We start from the raw sequence: 13,023 nt of genomic DNA on the forward strand, positions 1-13,023 counted from the left end.
AGATTTAAGACAAAAAACGCATCCAAACGCAATTGAAATGTTTGGGGTAACACTGCGGGAAATCTACAAACAATAAGCATGTTTTGTTTTTGGCCAAAAATGGCCAGAGCATGGAGTTTGCGGCCAGGAGCATAGAGCCAGATAAAATCTATCCGGCATTTGTTGGCCGCCCGGCCACCAACAAAGTCGTCGCCATTGTTGGCAAACGGCAGTCAGGTGTTGCTTTTATTGTTTTACAATCACCACCAAGCCACCAAGAGCCCCAACAAAGGAGACAAGACAAGAGGAGCCTCCTCATCGATATTGGCCAACTTTCACAAACAAATCTCGGCGCAAAGTCGAGCCATAAAAGCCACAACACAATTCAAATAAAATGAAAATAGAATCAAATAAACTTTTCTCTGCCGGCCTGGCCGAACAAAAGGCCACAGTGAAAAATGTATACATATAAATAAGCAAAAAACCAAAAAAAAAAAGAACAGAAAAGATGCAAAACTAAGAGAAAAGAAAAACGGCATGCTGTAAACTGCAAACTGCAAGTCGGGTCATAAAGAAAGCCCAGGGACAAACGGGCGACTTCCACGGAGTCGCGAACCTGGCCAACAGGCCAAATGCAAATTTCCTTCGTCTCCCCAAAAAAAATAACAAATAACGAAAAAAAAAGGCCAAAATGCAGGCAGGCTGACCCAAAACAATGGACAGCACTGTAAGGCACATCGATGCTGAAGTGTTAACCGATTGTCCAGATACGCGAGGATTGATAGTGCTCGCAAAACTGCTCCAGGACAACTGATAGGCCTGCTGATATTTCCGAAAGGAATGGATCTCTTCATTACCCTTCGATCGCCGGGTGTTTATGGGATTATTTCTTCCAGGCTTTCGGACTTTTCCTGGTTTTCCCACACACACGTGAACCTGGCTAATTGGCAGTTGGAAAGCTGGCTGAGTCTTTCCGCCGTCTGCCCCATTTTAAGAACCTGCAACGTGCTCCCCCAACAGCAAGAACATCACCTCTAACTGCCCATCAAATAAATCAGCAGCAAGACGCACATGCAAACACGTCGGCTTTTACACCCGGCGAAAAACTAGTTTCCAGACTAGTTATGAGAAATAAATAAATGTGTGAAGTGAACAAAATGTAGAACAAATTAAATAAATTAAAATATATTTAATATATCTAAAAATATTTTAAAATTCGTTACTAGTTGGTAAAACATTCATAAAAGAAAACTCAACTCCCAGAACAATAAACTTGAAAGTAAAACGAAAAGTCCACAGTGTAGCCATATTCCATCGCAGTATGCCGGCACCAGTTGACGGTGTCCAATTTGCTTTTTTGGCCATCTCAGTTATCAGAGTGCGCGTTTTAATGAGTTCGAGTACGTTTTATGAGCGAAAAACTCTTGAGAAATCGGAGGAACCGCAACGCACCAAAGTGGAATGCACACAAAAATGTTAGAATCTCGCCGCGGCGATAAAACTTTCGCGAGTAAAGAGCCTCGGTTGAAAAAGGCCCAGGCACTCGACTGGAAAAATCTCCAGAGCTCATCATAATCAACTGGCATGGCGATGGCATGATGGTCTTATGATGATTGTGATTGGTGTCGCCTCACCTGAGGCCCTTCACCTCCTCGCCCTGCTACTCACCTGGCTTACTTGGTGTTTTTTCTGCTCTGGCACGTACGCAGATGCCACGAGATGCAAAGATACTGAGATACACAAAACCACCGGTGGTACGTGGCATGTAAAATATGTGGAGAACGGCCGAGGAAAACGCAATGGAATTCATGAATGAATGCCATCCGTTTTGACTAAACGGAATATGAATGAAACGAGGGAAATTCGCAAAAGAGCTTAGGCGGATTTTCCGGAAAATCTGTGGGAAATAGGAAAGTACATCGATTCACAAAAGTAGACAAGCGGCTTATGTATGGACCTAAGCGGCTCGTGAAGCATATTTTTAGGCGGTCGCCAAAGAAACGAAATCTTTAAGTTGTTTTGCTCAATGTCTTATTTATGCCATAGGCTTGTAGCAAAGAAAAATAAATACGAAACTGTTGTAGACTTTTTACGGCCTCTAAGATGTTTTTTCTCAAACTAAGTTGGCATTTGCTACAAGTCAAAGGTATACCTAGTATTTTAACAATATCAGCAAACATTGAAAATTATTTTTCAAAGGCATTTTTTAGCACTTATCAAAATGTCGTCCTCTTCTTCAGAAGCAATTCAACTTCAGACCAACGATGGTGTCATTCATACAGTGGACATGCGCTTTGCTCTACAGATATGCCCCGTGCGCAATATGATAATGCAGGAGAGACAGAAAAATTTGCACACCGATGATGTTATCCCTCTACCGAGAGTCGATGCCAAAAACCTTCGATTTATAATCAAGTGGTGGACATCTGTGCAGAATCTAGATGAAAATCTTCTCACTATGGGCAAAAGAAAACTTAAGCAGTTGCTAACGGCGGAACATGCCAACCATCAGTTTCTGCTGCAAATCATCCTTGCCGCCGACTATCTGCAAATGGAGAAATTTTTGCTGATCAGCACACATCTCATGGCGGATGCTTTAAATGAATGTGAAAGTGTCGAAGAGATACGTAGAAAGTTTTTTTGGAATAAAGTGTAAAATCATCGATGACTAAAAAACACATTTAGCAAAATTATGAAAATCGTACTCAGAAATGTGTGAATGGTGTACAAATTATAATGTAATTTAGCTTGTAAGTATCTTACAAGATTAATTATAATTAATTGTATCTGATGTAAATGATCGTGTAAATGATTCGTTTGCTTAAATAAAAAAAATATGTTTCCATCGATGGAAAGTGCGTTCTTTAACTATAAACAAAACCACCTTAAAAGTTTTGTAAGTAATTAAATCTTTATTAAATCTCAATTTGTCGGTGATTATTATTCATTATTTTTCTGTTGTTTGTGTTCTCTGCATTTTATTTGCCAAAACTCTCGCTACACTTATTCCTCTACTGTACTTAACTTCTTTACTTTTCGCATTTTCAAATTTTCACAACTTTTCTGTGGTTTTTTTTTCTTACTTCGGCCTGGGCCCAAAAACTCTTTCTCTTTAATCGCTCATGGTGTTCTTAGTTATTGCTATAGATCTTTTGGTTTTATTCTTCGTATTTACTTTTGTTTCTGCAACTGCAGAACTTGGCAAAGATGTGTCGAAAAATAGGGAGTAGGAAGAACCAATGGCAGAAGAACGAAAACTGGTGGGGATCGAGGAGGAAAGGCCCTGCTGTAATACGAAAGTCGGTTCTAGATAGCTCGACTATGGCATACCGCGTATATCGCATGCATATTGCTCGGGGAGTTCGAAGGGGTCGAAACCGACGACGCCTCTGGCTCTTCTGCTCTAATTCTTGTGTATCGTACACTATAAATCGCTCCATAGAAAAAGTGTAAACTATGCTATCCCATATTGATAGAGTTTTGTATAGCTTCAGCTTCGGCTGCTTCCTCTCATATAAATAGGTGTATACATAAATGAATATATACATATATATATTCGGCCTTTGTATAGTCATTAAATATGTATAATTTATTTATTCCGTTTTATATATATATTTGTTTATATGTATATATGCAATTTATATTGCTTAACTTTGACAATGCAACGCTTTGAAGCAAGAGGCAGACATAGAGAGAGATTCAGATTCAGATTCGGATTGAAACGAAGGACTGCTTTAGTTTCGATTCCGTGGATTATCCAAAAGCCGAAAACATTACAAGTCTCCTGCTGTTCGGCTTAGAAGTGTTAAACTTGCAAAGGAAGCGCCACTTTATCAATAAACTAATGTCCACGGGCTTATCCCTTAATCGGGTGTATTCGAAATAAGTTGCTTGTTTAATTTATATGCTGTGTCTGCATCTGTATCTGTATCTTACTAAGTGTCCTTTGAAACGGAGTTCATTACGTTACGTTACGCTTTAGTTTAACTTTAGTTTACTTTTACATTTACTTTACGTCTTTTAAGTTTAGATATTCACGAGCACGCGCGAGCATTTCAATTTGCATTTGCCTCAAAATTTACAATTTTTTGCTTTTGCCTTTGTTTTTTTGTTTTGTTTTTTTTTTTTTTTGTTTTTGTTTTGGAAATTTTCCATATTTTCGTCTTGATTAAGTTTACTATGTGGAATGCTTGAGTAAAAGTTTCAGTTTCGCTTTTCCCTGCTTTTACAAAATAAATATTCATCATGATGTTGTTCCATCTGGTTCCGAACTCTGTACTCTGTCTCTAAAAAGTTTTAGGTTACGTGACTTACGTCTTAAGTTTGAAATTTTTCTGCTACTTGTGTTCTCCTCACTAAAAAACTTCGTTCTGGGTCCAACTTGCTTCAGTTTATTTTTCCTGATATTTTGTTGCCATTTATTATTAGAGTTTTATATACGTTTGGGTATTTTTTACTACCCGTACCATTCTGTTTCAGCTTGAGCATGCTTTTTTCTGCATTTTGGGTTTCCTTCCTATCTCTCCACGATAAGTTTTAGATTTGCAAATTTTCTTTGGCGATATGTATGTACATGTTTGAAGACAATCGAAAATGAAACTTAGGAAAACTCAGACTGGAAAAAAATTAAAACAACAAAATTATCTTTCGTAAACATGTCTTTCGAAAAATTAGAATTTATTTTTCCGTATTATCGCATATGTGGTAGTTCTAAGTTTAATGTGTTGTTTTTTTGTTTACGTTTAAGCTTTTTACAATAATATATGTATTTTAATTGTAAAACATAATTTTTCGTTTAGAATTGTTTGTTTTGTGGTATTTCTTTTATTTTGTATTGTTTAGTTGGCTTAATTCAAAAATTAAAAATTTATGGAAAGCAACAGTAAGTGTAAATTAATGCCTAAGCTTTAATGAATTTTTCTCAGCCATTTTTCTTTAATGTAAATATTTAATCGAATATCATTTAGTGTTTCTCCTTGTTATTTAATCGTTAAATTTTATATAATATAATACATAATTGCCTTGACTCAAAAAGCGACTTAACATTTCTACAAAAGACGAATTGATATTTTGATTTGCGTTGTGAAATTGGCATGAATATCGAAAGGAATTTATTTACACACAATTAACAAATAAAGAAGGTGAAACAAAGAACTTAAAATTAGAAAACCGAGCGGCACTCTCGCTATGATCAACAGAAATCTTAAATTATCAATTATGTTCTTGAATGTGGCCCTTCCATCTTCATTTTCGCTTTCTCATGTTTCCTTCCTCTTTTTTTGTGATATTTTTTTTTTTTTTTTTTAATTTTTGCATTTCTATGCTTGCTTTTTTTTTGCGTTGAAAGTTTCCTTCGTTTTTAGTTTGCTGGCTTAATTTTTTGCTTTTAAACATTTGTTGACAATTTTATGCTGCATGAAATACAATTGCTGCTTCGGTTGCTGTTGTAATTTGCTGGAAAGTTGCTGCCATTGCAATCGTCATGGCCTATGGAATCTGCAAGAGAAAGTTTTGATTAGTTTTTGTTTTTAGCCCAGTCCTGGAAATAGAATTAAATGGCGTGTGGCAGGTCGCTAAGCTCTTTAAGCATTAAGTGCAACTGGCCATTGGCAGCGCACAAAATCCAAAAGCCATTACACACTTTCCCCCAGAACAAAGCACAAAGTAGAAAAAGAGAACCTGCAAAAAATGCAATGGAAATATAAATGGAAAAACGTTGCCGCCACCGAATCCTTTGTGACTGCATATCGCCAAAACACATTTGTAAGGGACTCGACTCGGTGACTGGTGGCCGAAACTGCACGTGACACTTCACTGGCCATTGGCATTGGCAATTTTTTGCTTGGCTCACTTTTTGGCCATTCGATTTGGCCGCAAGGACACGCCCGCTACATAATTCACGGGGCCTGTACACTGGGTATGTCTCAATTGCGAGATTGCTTTGGCCCCAGAACTTAGCCATCCAACCAGCCACAGACGACCTCACCCACCCACCCACGGGACCAATTTGCAAAACCAGTTACACACAGAGCTTGTCCTTGGCCACCGATGCGCGAAATACCCTGGCAAAGTCAATTACTCTACATCAGGCAGTCTAATTATTTCGAAAAGCTACAAAACTAATATGGTCATTTTTTTCAATTTGAAAAATAAATATATCTTCAAAAGTAACTAGTTGGTTCTAGCCATATAAATGACACTTATATCCTGCCCTGACAATTCTAAACTATTTTCCCTAAAAGCTATTTATTCTCCCAAAATTCTAGCCGGATTACAGTCCATACCTCGTCAAATGCCGACTGCCCTCGTGGACGGCCATTTCGGAGGACTTGAACTCGTTCAGCTCCTTGCGAATGGCGGCCTTGTCCTTTGGCGTCAGTCTTGTCCACGGCTTGTCCGCCCGCCGATCGTAGTCGTGGGCCTGCGTGACCTCGATGTAGTCGTTGAATCGGATGATCTTCTTCTCCTTCAGCTCCTCGACGGTCGGCCGAAAGCTGAGTTTGCGCAACAGATACGACTTCTTCTCCTCCTTCTGCTTCTTCTCCTCGGCGGGTGATTGAGCTGCACGGCAAAAAGCGAGGAACATTAGGTAAAATCAAATAAATATAATCGAGGAAGTTGAATGCCTACTAAGTATTCTCATGGTTGCCCAAGTAGTACGTCAAATCGTATTGATGATTAAATTCTTGAATTTAGTTCGGCATTCAGCTCCCGTTATCTACTCACTTTTCAAGATGTTGCGCTCGACCAGCTCCTCGGCCGTGGGTCGCATGGACAGCCGCCGGATGAGGCGTGCTCCGATCGCCTCCTTGGACTCCTTGAGCTCGTTGTCGTTGACCTGGTGCAGGATGTTGCGGTTGATCAGGTCCTGCTTGTCCGGTCGGAGCTGCAGCTTCAGGGACAGCGACTCCTTGCGGGCCAGTTTGGCCAGCCGGGTGTTGTCGTTGTCCTCGTCCCTGTAGACGATATGGCCATCGCTGTCGTCACTATCGCTGCTGCTTTCGCGTATCACAAATGGCCGGGCGTTCTCCTTGTTCTCCACGGTGCACGGCAATTGGATGTTGAACATTTGCTGCCTGCTGTGGGTTAAGCATCAAAGGAGGCGTCACATTAGGGCACATTAGCATTATGTCATTGTCAGTCGCATTAAACACTACAAACAGACATCGCATCACATTGCTCACAACACAGCCACAAACAGTAACTACTGGCAACTACAAAACAGCCCATGCATTTCAGTCCTTTCTCCTCTGAGTCCGCTTCCTCCTTTGCCGCAATCTTGGCCAGGCAATCTGCCAGATTTAGCCAGCTTCTGGCACTCACATGTGCATAAATATCCCTGCATGTGTTAAATTTATTCATCCACGTTCACACAGCACTAGGTCTTTCTCTATCATCCACTGGCTACAGCTACAGTGGCACGCGAAATAGTAGCGAATAATAAAAAGATTTTTAATGCCTGTTTTGCATATTTAATCGCACTTAATTGGCGCGCTTTTCTGCATTTAATAATAATTGCATTTATTATTTTACCATTTTAAATTATAATTGAAGTAATTTGAATAAAAAACCCATTATCTTTTCCGACTAATTTACATCCACGAGATTAAATTCCTATCCTATTATTGTAAGCACACGTGTATCTTGTCTATATGTTTCCTTCTTTCTCCTTTAAGTTTTGTCACCCAGCCGAGAAAAAAAAGGGAAAATGTTTTTCCACCTCTTTATTTTCCATTGCTGCTGCGGCAGTTTCATTTCTTTTATATTCTTCTTTTTTTTTTTGCAAACGGCAAACGGCACGTGGAGTGCACATCTGGCAACCCACACCCATGAAAATAATATGCAAAACACATGCATATACGTACGACGCTCATGTGTTTGACTTTGTGTACTTAAAGCTGTCGGGGTTTTAGAAGGTTTGAAACCCCCGCCTCGAATGCCATATCCTGTTGGCTGCTTCCGCCGCACTTTTGGGGCGTTAATGCAAAACACGATTGGATAAAAACTGAACAAAGCCTGGTCTTTCGTGGTACACTATAAGCGGTCCATGCGGCGTATGAGTGACGCAGGACGCGTACCCTGAGGCACGAAGCACCACATTGTACATAGTTTCCTAGCAACTGTCTGCGAGGAAGTCAACTGAAAGTGCCACACAGGAAGCCTCTATCTCTTGTGAAGATTATAACTTTTTACAGGATGGAAGGAAGTATGTTTTTAGCTCATTTCTGATTACTATGCTTTGGTAACGGTTTCTTTAGAATAACCTTTTTATTTTATTTTTAAATCAAATTTAAAAGCCAAGGTTCTACTATATGTTTGAAAGTTGATTTTTGTATGCAACACTATTTGAATATATTGTCTTTTTAAAATACTTCTGCCAAACCAAAACCTCCACAAAGTCACATTTCTTTCCTGACATATCTCCGTCACATTTCAAGCGATTCAACCTCCATCAAAATGGATTCATAGTGCCATATGACCATAAATTCAACTCGCTCTCACATTTTCCGATAGAATGATGGATGTACAGATGGCTAGATATTGGAGGGCTCACAACAAGAAAACGCTTTTTACCAGGCACGTTTCGCCGAGCCTTAGTTTCGTTTCCCCGCACTGTGCACTTTTCTTTTTTTTCAGATATTTTCCTTTTTATTTGATTTTTGTGCGTTATAAAGTGCAGGAATTGTTGGCCATATCCGTCATGTGAAACGATGGCGGCATTTGAGTGAGGCCTGTCTCTGTCCTACACTCAATTTGAATTTCAATTTCGAAGCACTTGTTACTAAACAGTCTTTCAACACACTTGTAGTTTTTATATCTCAGCTTGAAAACTTAAAGGCAAAGTTTGCCTAATGAAAAAAAAAAACTTGACCTACACACCGCCGGAAAACTCATTTCCCTCTTAGGCGACCCTCTTTTAGCATTTCCTGCTTTGCATATTTCGAATGTGGGAAATATCAAATTAAAACTGGGAGGGCAAATTGTAATTTGAAACAAATTCCTGCTTGAAATGAAACATGCAGGACTCAGAGGAAAATACAGACAACAGTTCCAAAAAGAAACGAGAAAACAAGTTTTTACGAAAGAAGAACACACACATACACGCAGACACGCACAGTTACAGGGGAAATGGAGAGGACTCGAGTGTTGGTGTTGTTGTGGCGCAAAAAAGAAAGAAAAACTCATAAGAGGCAAACAACGAAAATCGCAGCAAAAAGTTAGTAATTTAATAAGAGTACGAATGTGTGGGTGACTGTTCGAGTTTGTGTGTTCGCAAGAGAACTACCAGTGTTGTAAAGTTGTAAAACTTTCACTTTTATTTACCCAAAAAAACAAAAAAAAAAACTTGTTCAAAAATATGGGGAGCTGAGTGTTAGAGTGCAGCAAAGTGCAAGGATGCAATGAGAGCATTTTTTTGTTTTTGTTCTTGTTGGGGAATTATTTTTGAAAGGGCTGGTGGAGAGTGTTATACATCAGAGTGTGGGAGGTGTTATATAACGACATTTAAAACATTTAGAAAGAGATAGTGAAATGTAGAGCCATATGTGGGGGTGCACTAAAAGCATTTTTGTTTTGGGATTTCATGATTTTCACATTACAAATAAATTAGCTAAAAATTGTTTACCATAGTCTAATCCGTGGTCGTAGTATTGGCCTGATATTTCGTTACATATTTGGTTGTTTTAGTCGAGATAGTAGTAGTAGTAGTAGTAGTAGATATAGAAGTGGATGGGGTTTGTTGTTGATCGACACGCACACACAAACGAATCGAATCGAAATTGTATATGAAATAGAACAAACATAGGTGTTCGGGGGGCAGTCGGGGAGGAAGGAGAAGAGAACAAATTGTTTTGTTATAGAAAATAGTTTGCGTAACAATAAAAACATAACAAGTACAAAAGGTTTGGAGGTATACTATTTTTTTGGTGAGCTTTTCTTCGGTTCAAAGTTAACAGTAGGCAAAAAGTTGTGATTATTCTAGAGAGAGACAAACGAAACTCTCTGTGGGAAGTTGAACAAACTTTAGTTGGGTGTTTGAATAAAAAACTACCAAAAAACGTTGGGAACTTGAGGGCGATTAAGGTCGTAACAGGTCAACGGGGAGTTAAGTGAAATGGTTTAAAATTATTCTACTTATAAGGGCAATTACGCTGTTTATGCTTTCCCGAGGGATATGTTCTTGGTTCGAGGCATAAATAGCATATAGCACCCAGCTTCATTTGGTAATAACATTTAGTACTCACTTGAGCGAATAGTTATTGCCCGCCGCATCCTGGCGAACGACCAGCGGTCGTTGGTTGGCGGATTGTTGGGCCGCAGCTGCGGCAGCTGCCGCCATCGAGCCAATACCGCCATTGCTGTTTGCCATGGCCGCTGCCGTTGCCGCACTTCCCGCTCCATGTTCCTGGGTGGGCGTGACCGGCGTGGAGGCGGAAGCGGGCTGCATACCGCCCTTCTTCTTCAGCGCCGACTTGAGAGGAACTGCATTTGGTTTGGGCTCTTTGGCTGGAATTTCCTCGACGCGTTGCGTGTCCATCATGCGCACATGGTTGCCACCATACGGGGCGTACTCATCGTCCGAGTCAAGCTCATCCTGATCGGGATCGTTATCTGTGCGCGGAAAAAGTGTGAAATTACTAACTAATTACTAACATGTGAAATTTAATGGAATACGGTTGGGGTCGGGAAAGGGGACTACTAGCTATGGGGGTGTTGATATCAATTTGCTGCTAAGCCAATTTAATACTCGGAAAGCAAGATATATCAAAGGTATAATTTTTTGCATGAACATTGTCAAATCAACTGATTTTCAACCTCCCCAACTAGCATACATTATGAAGTGCGCGATTTTGTTAATGAGCTGAGGTTTGGCTAATCTAGAAGGGTGTATGGTTCCCGGGTGGGGGATTTTTGGTTGGGTTTCGGTTCGGGTAGGGGCGGGAATTACCATCGTAGTCGTAGTCCTGCTGATAATCCTGATCGTTGACGGCCCCTGGCCCGTGCGGTCGTCCTGCGATGAGCGTGGGACTCGGAGTGGAGAACATCGGGGGCGGTGGGATCGGTCCGATCTCCGACAGCGGAATCGGCGGCTCCGGCAGTTCGCTGAGCATTACGCCCGGCGGTAGTTTGCCACCCGGATACGGGGGCGGAGTGCTGCCCGGCGGACCACCCACCATTTTTCCATCTTCGCCATCTGATTAAGATCAATTAAAACATTGGTTCGCAATCGTATTTCGGTATTTTTTTTTGTAGTTCAGCGGAGAGAGGAGAGGAAGTAGAGTAGATAGAAAAGATGGATAGATATAGAAAGAAAGTCAGAAAAGAAAGTGAGTGAGCAGCTCTTCCTCAAATCTAGCCAATGTGTCTGTGAGACGTGTGCATGTGTGCGTGGGTGAGTGACTGTTTAGGTGTGTGCGTGGTGGTGTGGGTGTGTGGGTTAAGTGGGCGATTGGGCAAGGGAAATCTGGTTCACAAGCCATTTAGATCAGAGAAGCAAGTTTAGAAAGAAACTATCAATAAGTATTGAAATCTAAACTAATATACTTTGTATTATACTTTGGCACATTATGTACTAAATCATTATGAAAACATCTCTAAAGTATATATGTTAATTTATGTTCGGCCTAGTTATTTCGTTCTTCAAATTCCCTTGCCCTTTTGCGCCCTTATGCCTTATTATCTAATGACTGGAAAAGCGCTTTTCAAGGATGCTTTTGATGCACTTACACATGTGCTCGTTGTGATAGCAGATGTTGACCCCGCGACGGGTCAGCTTATTGGCGCCGGCGAGCGTGTTGGGCCGCTCCATCTTGCCACTCCCGTCCACCTGGTGATGGCCACCGCCTCCGGGGGGCGGCAGCATCGAGCCCTGGCAGGTGGGCTGCTCGATGTTGGGCGTGGATATTGTGCCATTGCCTCCGTGTTGTTGTTGTTGTGCATCAGTCTTGTCTTTTCTTGGTTCTGCAAAAATACATAAGATAAGAGAAAGGGCCAAATGAGTGGGGAGAGCACTAATTTATGGCTTAAAGTAGCCCACACAATCCACTTGGCAGCTGATATACGTATGCATGTATGTGCACTTGACAAGCTTTTACTTTAATTGTCGTGTGTGCTGGTCAGAGAGGCTTTTGGTCCGTGGGTCCCCACTTGGCGGTGAGTCCTTTGGGCAGTCGGAAAATTGCCTGGCGGACAGCTGCACGTGCAACCACTTCACTGGCCACAAAGCTCTCTTATGCACCGAGAGAAGAGAAGTGCAACATTAACTTTCTCATTTAAAACTAGTTTGCACTTGAATGTATTTTACTTTTCTTCCTTTGGTAATATTCCAAAATGTCCTCTTTTTTCCCCAGTGCACACATGTCCCTGCACTCTTTTTCTCGCTTCTGTTCACTTTCTCCGTGCTCGAGTGTAATATTTTTAATTGTTGTTAAAGGCTTAAGCGCTGCCAACTCCGCCGGGTCAAATTGTGGCAAGGACTTTGGTCCTTCCCCGGGCTAACATGGCGGATGCGCATTATTTTTTCGTTAAATTTAAGTGAAAGGTAAAGAGAAAGAGATATATATGGGCGAAACAAGCCTCAAACCGACCGGAAATTGCCCGAGTCCCAAGTTTCTCGTACCACTTTATATTTAGAAATTATCCCACCACAAGAACCGAGGAAAACATCTTATTTTGCGCACTATTAGCGCAAAGATCACGCAATTAAAATTCCAACCTTAATAGACATCTAAAGAAGATCGCTTACAGAAGCAATTAAGGAGAAATTCCAAATACGTTTCGCTGATCGGTTGACAGACAGCCAAAGAAGAACCGTCGAAAAACCTGCGCAATTCCCACACAAAAATATACTGATGGTCTAAACAGTGATGAAAATATCGCTCACGATTAATTGGCGGTTCAGACTAGCAAATTAATTTGAAATTTTCAACAAGTTGCGTGGCATAAACAAGCCGCGGCAGTGAATAATCCATTGAATATTAAATGCAAATGTGCAAAGAAAAACTCGAATTGCATACCAGCTGGGTTAATCGCACGTAAATAAAT

At 40.7% G+C, this 13,023-nt stretch overlaps 2 protein-coding genes across 11 annotated transcripts in view; one reads left to right on the forward strand and one right to left on the reverse strand.

The window, feature by feature from the left end:
• Positions 1–2,094: 2,094 nt before the first annotated feature.
• Positions 2,095–2,785, forward strand: CG43089 (uncharacterized protein). 2 transcript variants are annotated; one of them, NM_001300001.1, is made up of 2 exons: positions 2,095–2,125; positions 2,179–2,785. In NM_001300001.1, the coding sequence occupies exon 2, from the start codon at positions 2,201–2,203 to the stop codon at positions 2,633–2,635; it is 435 nt and encodes a 144-aa protein (NP_001286930.1). In that variant the 5' UTR covers positions 2,095–2,125; positions 2,179–2,200; the 3' UTR covers positions 2,636–2,785. The 2 variants fall into 2 exon arrangements, with proteins under 2 accessions (NP_001286930.1, NP_001246606.1); NM_001259677.1 differs by having other exon boundaries at positions 2,179–2,646.
• Positions 2,786–2,893: 108 nt separating this feature from the next.
• CG32264 (uncharacterized protein) overlaps positions 2,894–13,023 on the reverse strand; it is a 91,634-nt gene continuing 81,504 nt past the window's right edge. For 6 of the 9 annotated variants that reach the window (NM_001104025.2, NM_001274446.1, NM_001104024.2 and 3 more), the window contains 6 exons: positions 11,707–11,940; positions 10,928–11,173; positions 10,224–10,590; positions 6,706–7,058; positions 6,264–6,540; positions 5,285–5,475 (listed from right to left, as the gene is read on the reverse strand). In NM_001104025.2, the coding sequence (NP_001097495.2) occupies positions 5,460–5,475; positions 6,264–6,540; positions 6,706–7,058; positions 10,224–10,590; positions 10,928–11,173; positions 11,707–11,940 (1,493 nt within the window). In that variant the 3' untranslated portion in view covers positions 5,285–5,459. Of the gene's footprint in view, positions 5,476–6,263; positions 6,541–6,705; positions 7,059–9,604; positions 9,635–10,223; positions 10,591–10,927; positions 11,174–11,706; positions 11,941–13,023 lie in introns of all 9 variants that reach the window. The other 3 variants (NM_168037.2, NM_168038.2, NM_206268.4) reach the window with 2 other exon arrangements.

This window comes from Drosophila melanogaster, chromosome 3L, assembly GCF_000001215.4.
Source record: "Drosophila melanogaster chromosome 3L".
NCBI lineage: Eukaryota > Metazoa > Arthropoda > Insecta > Diptera > Drosophilidae > Drosophila > Drosophila melanogaster.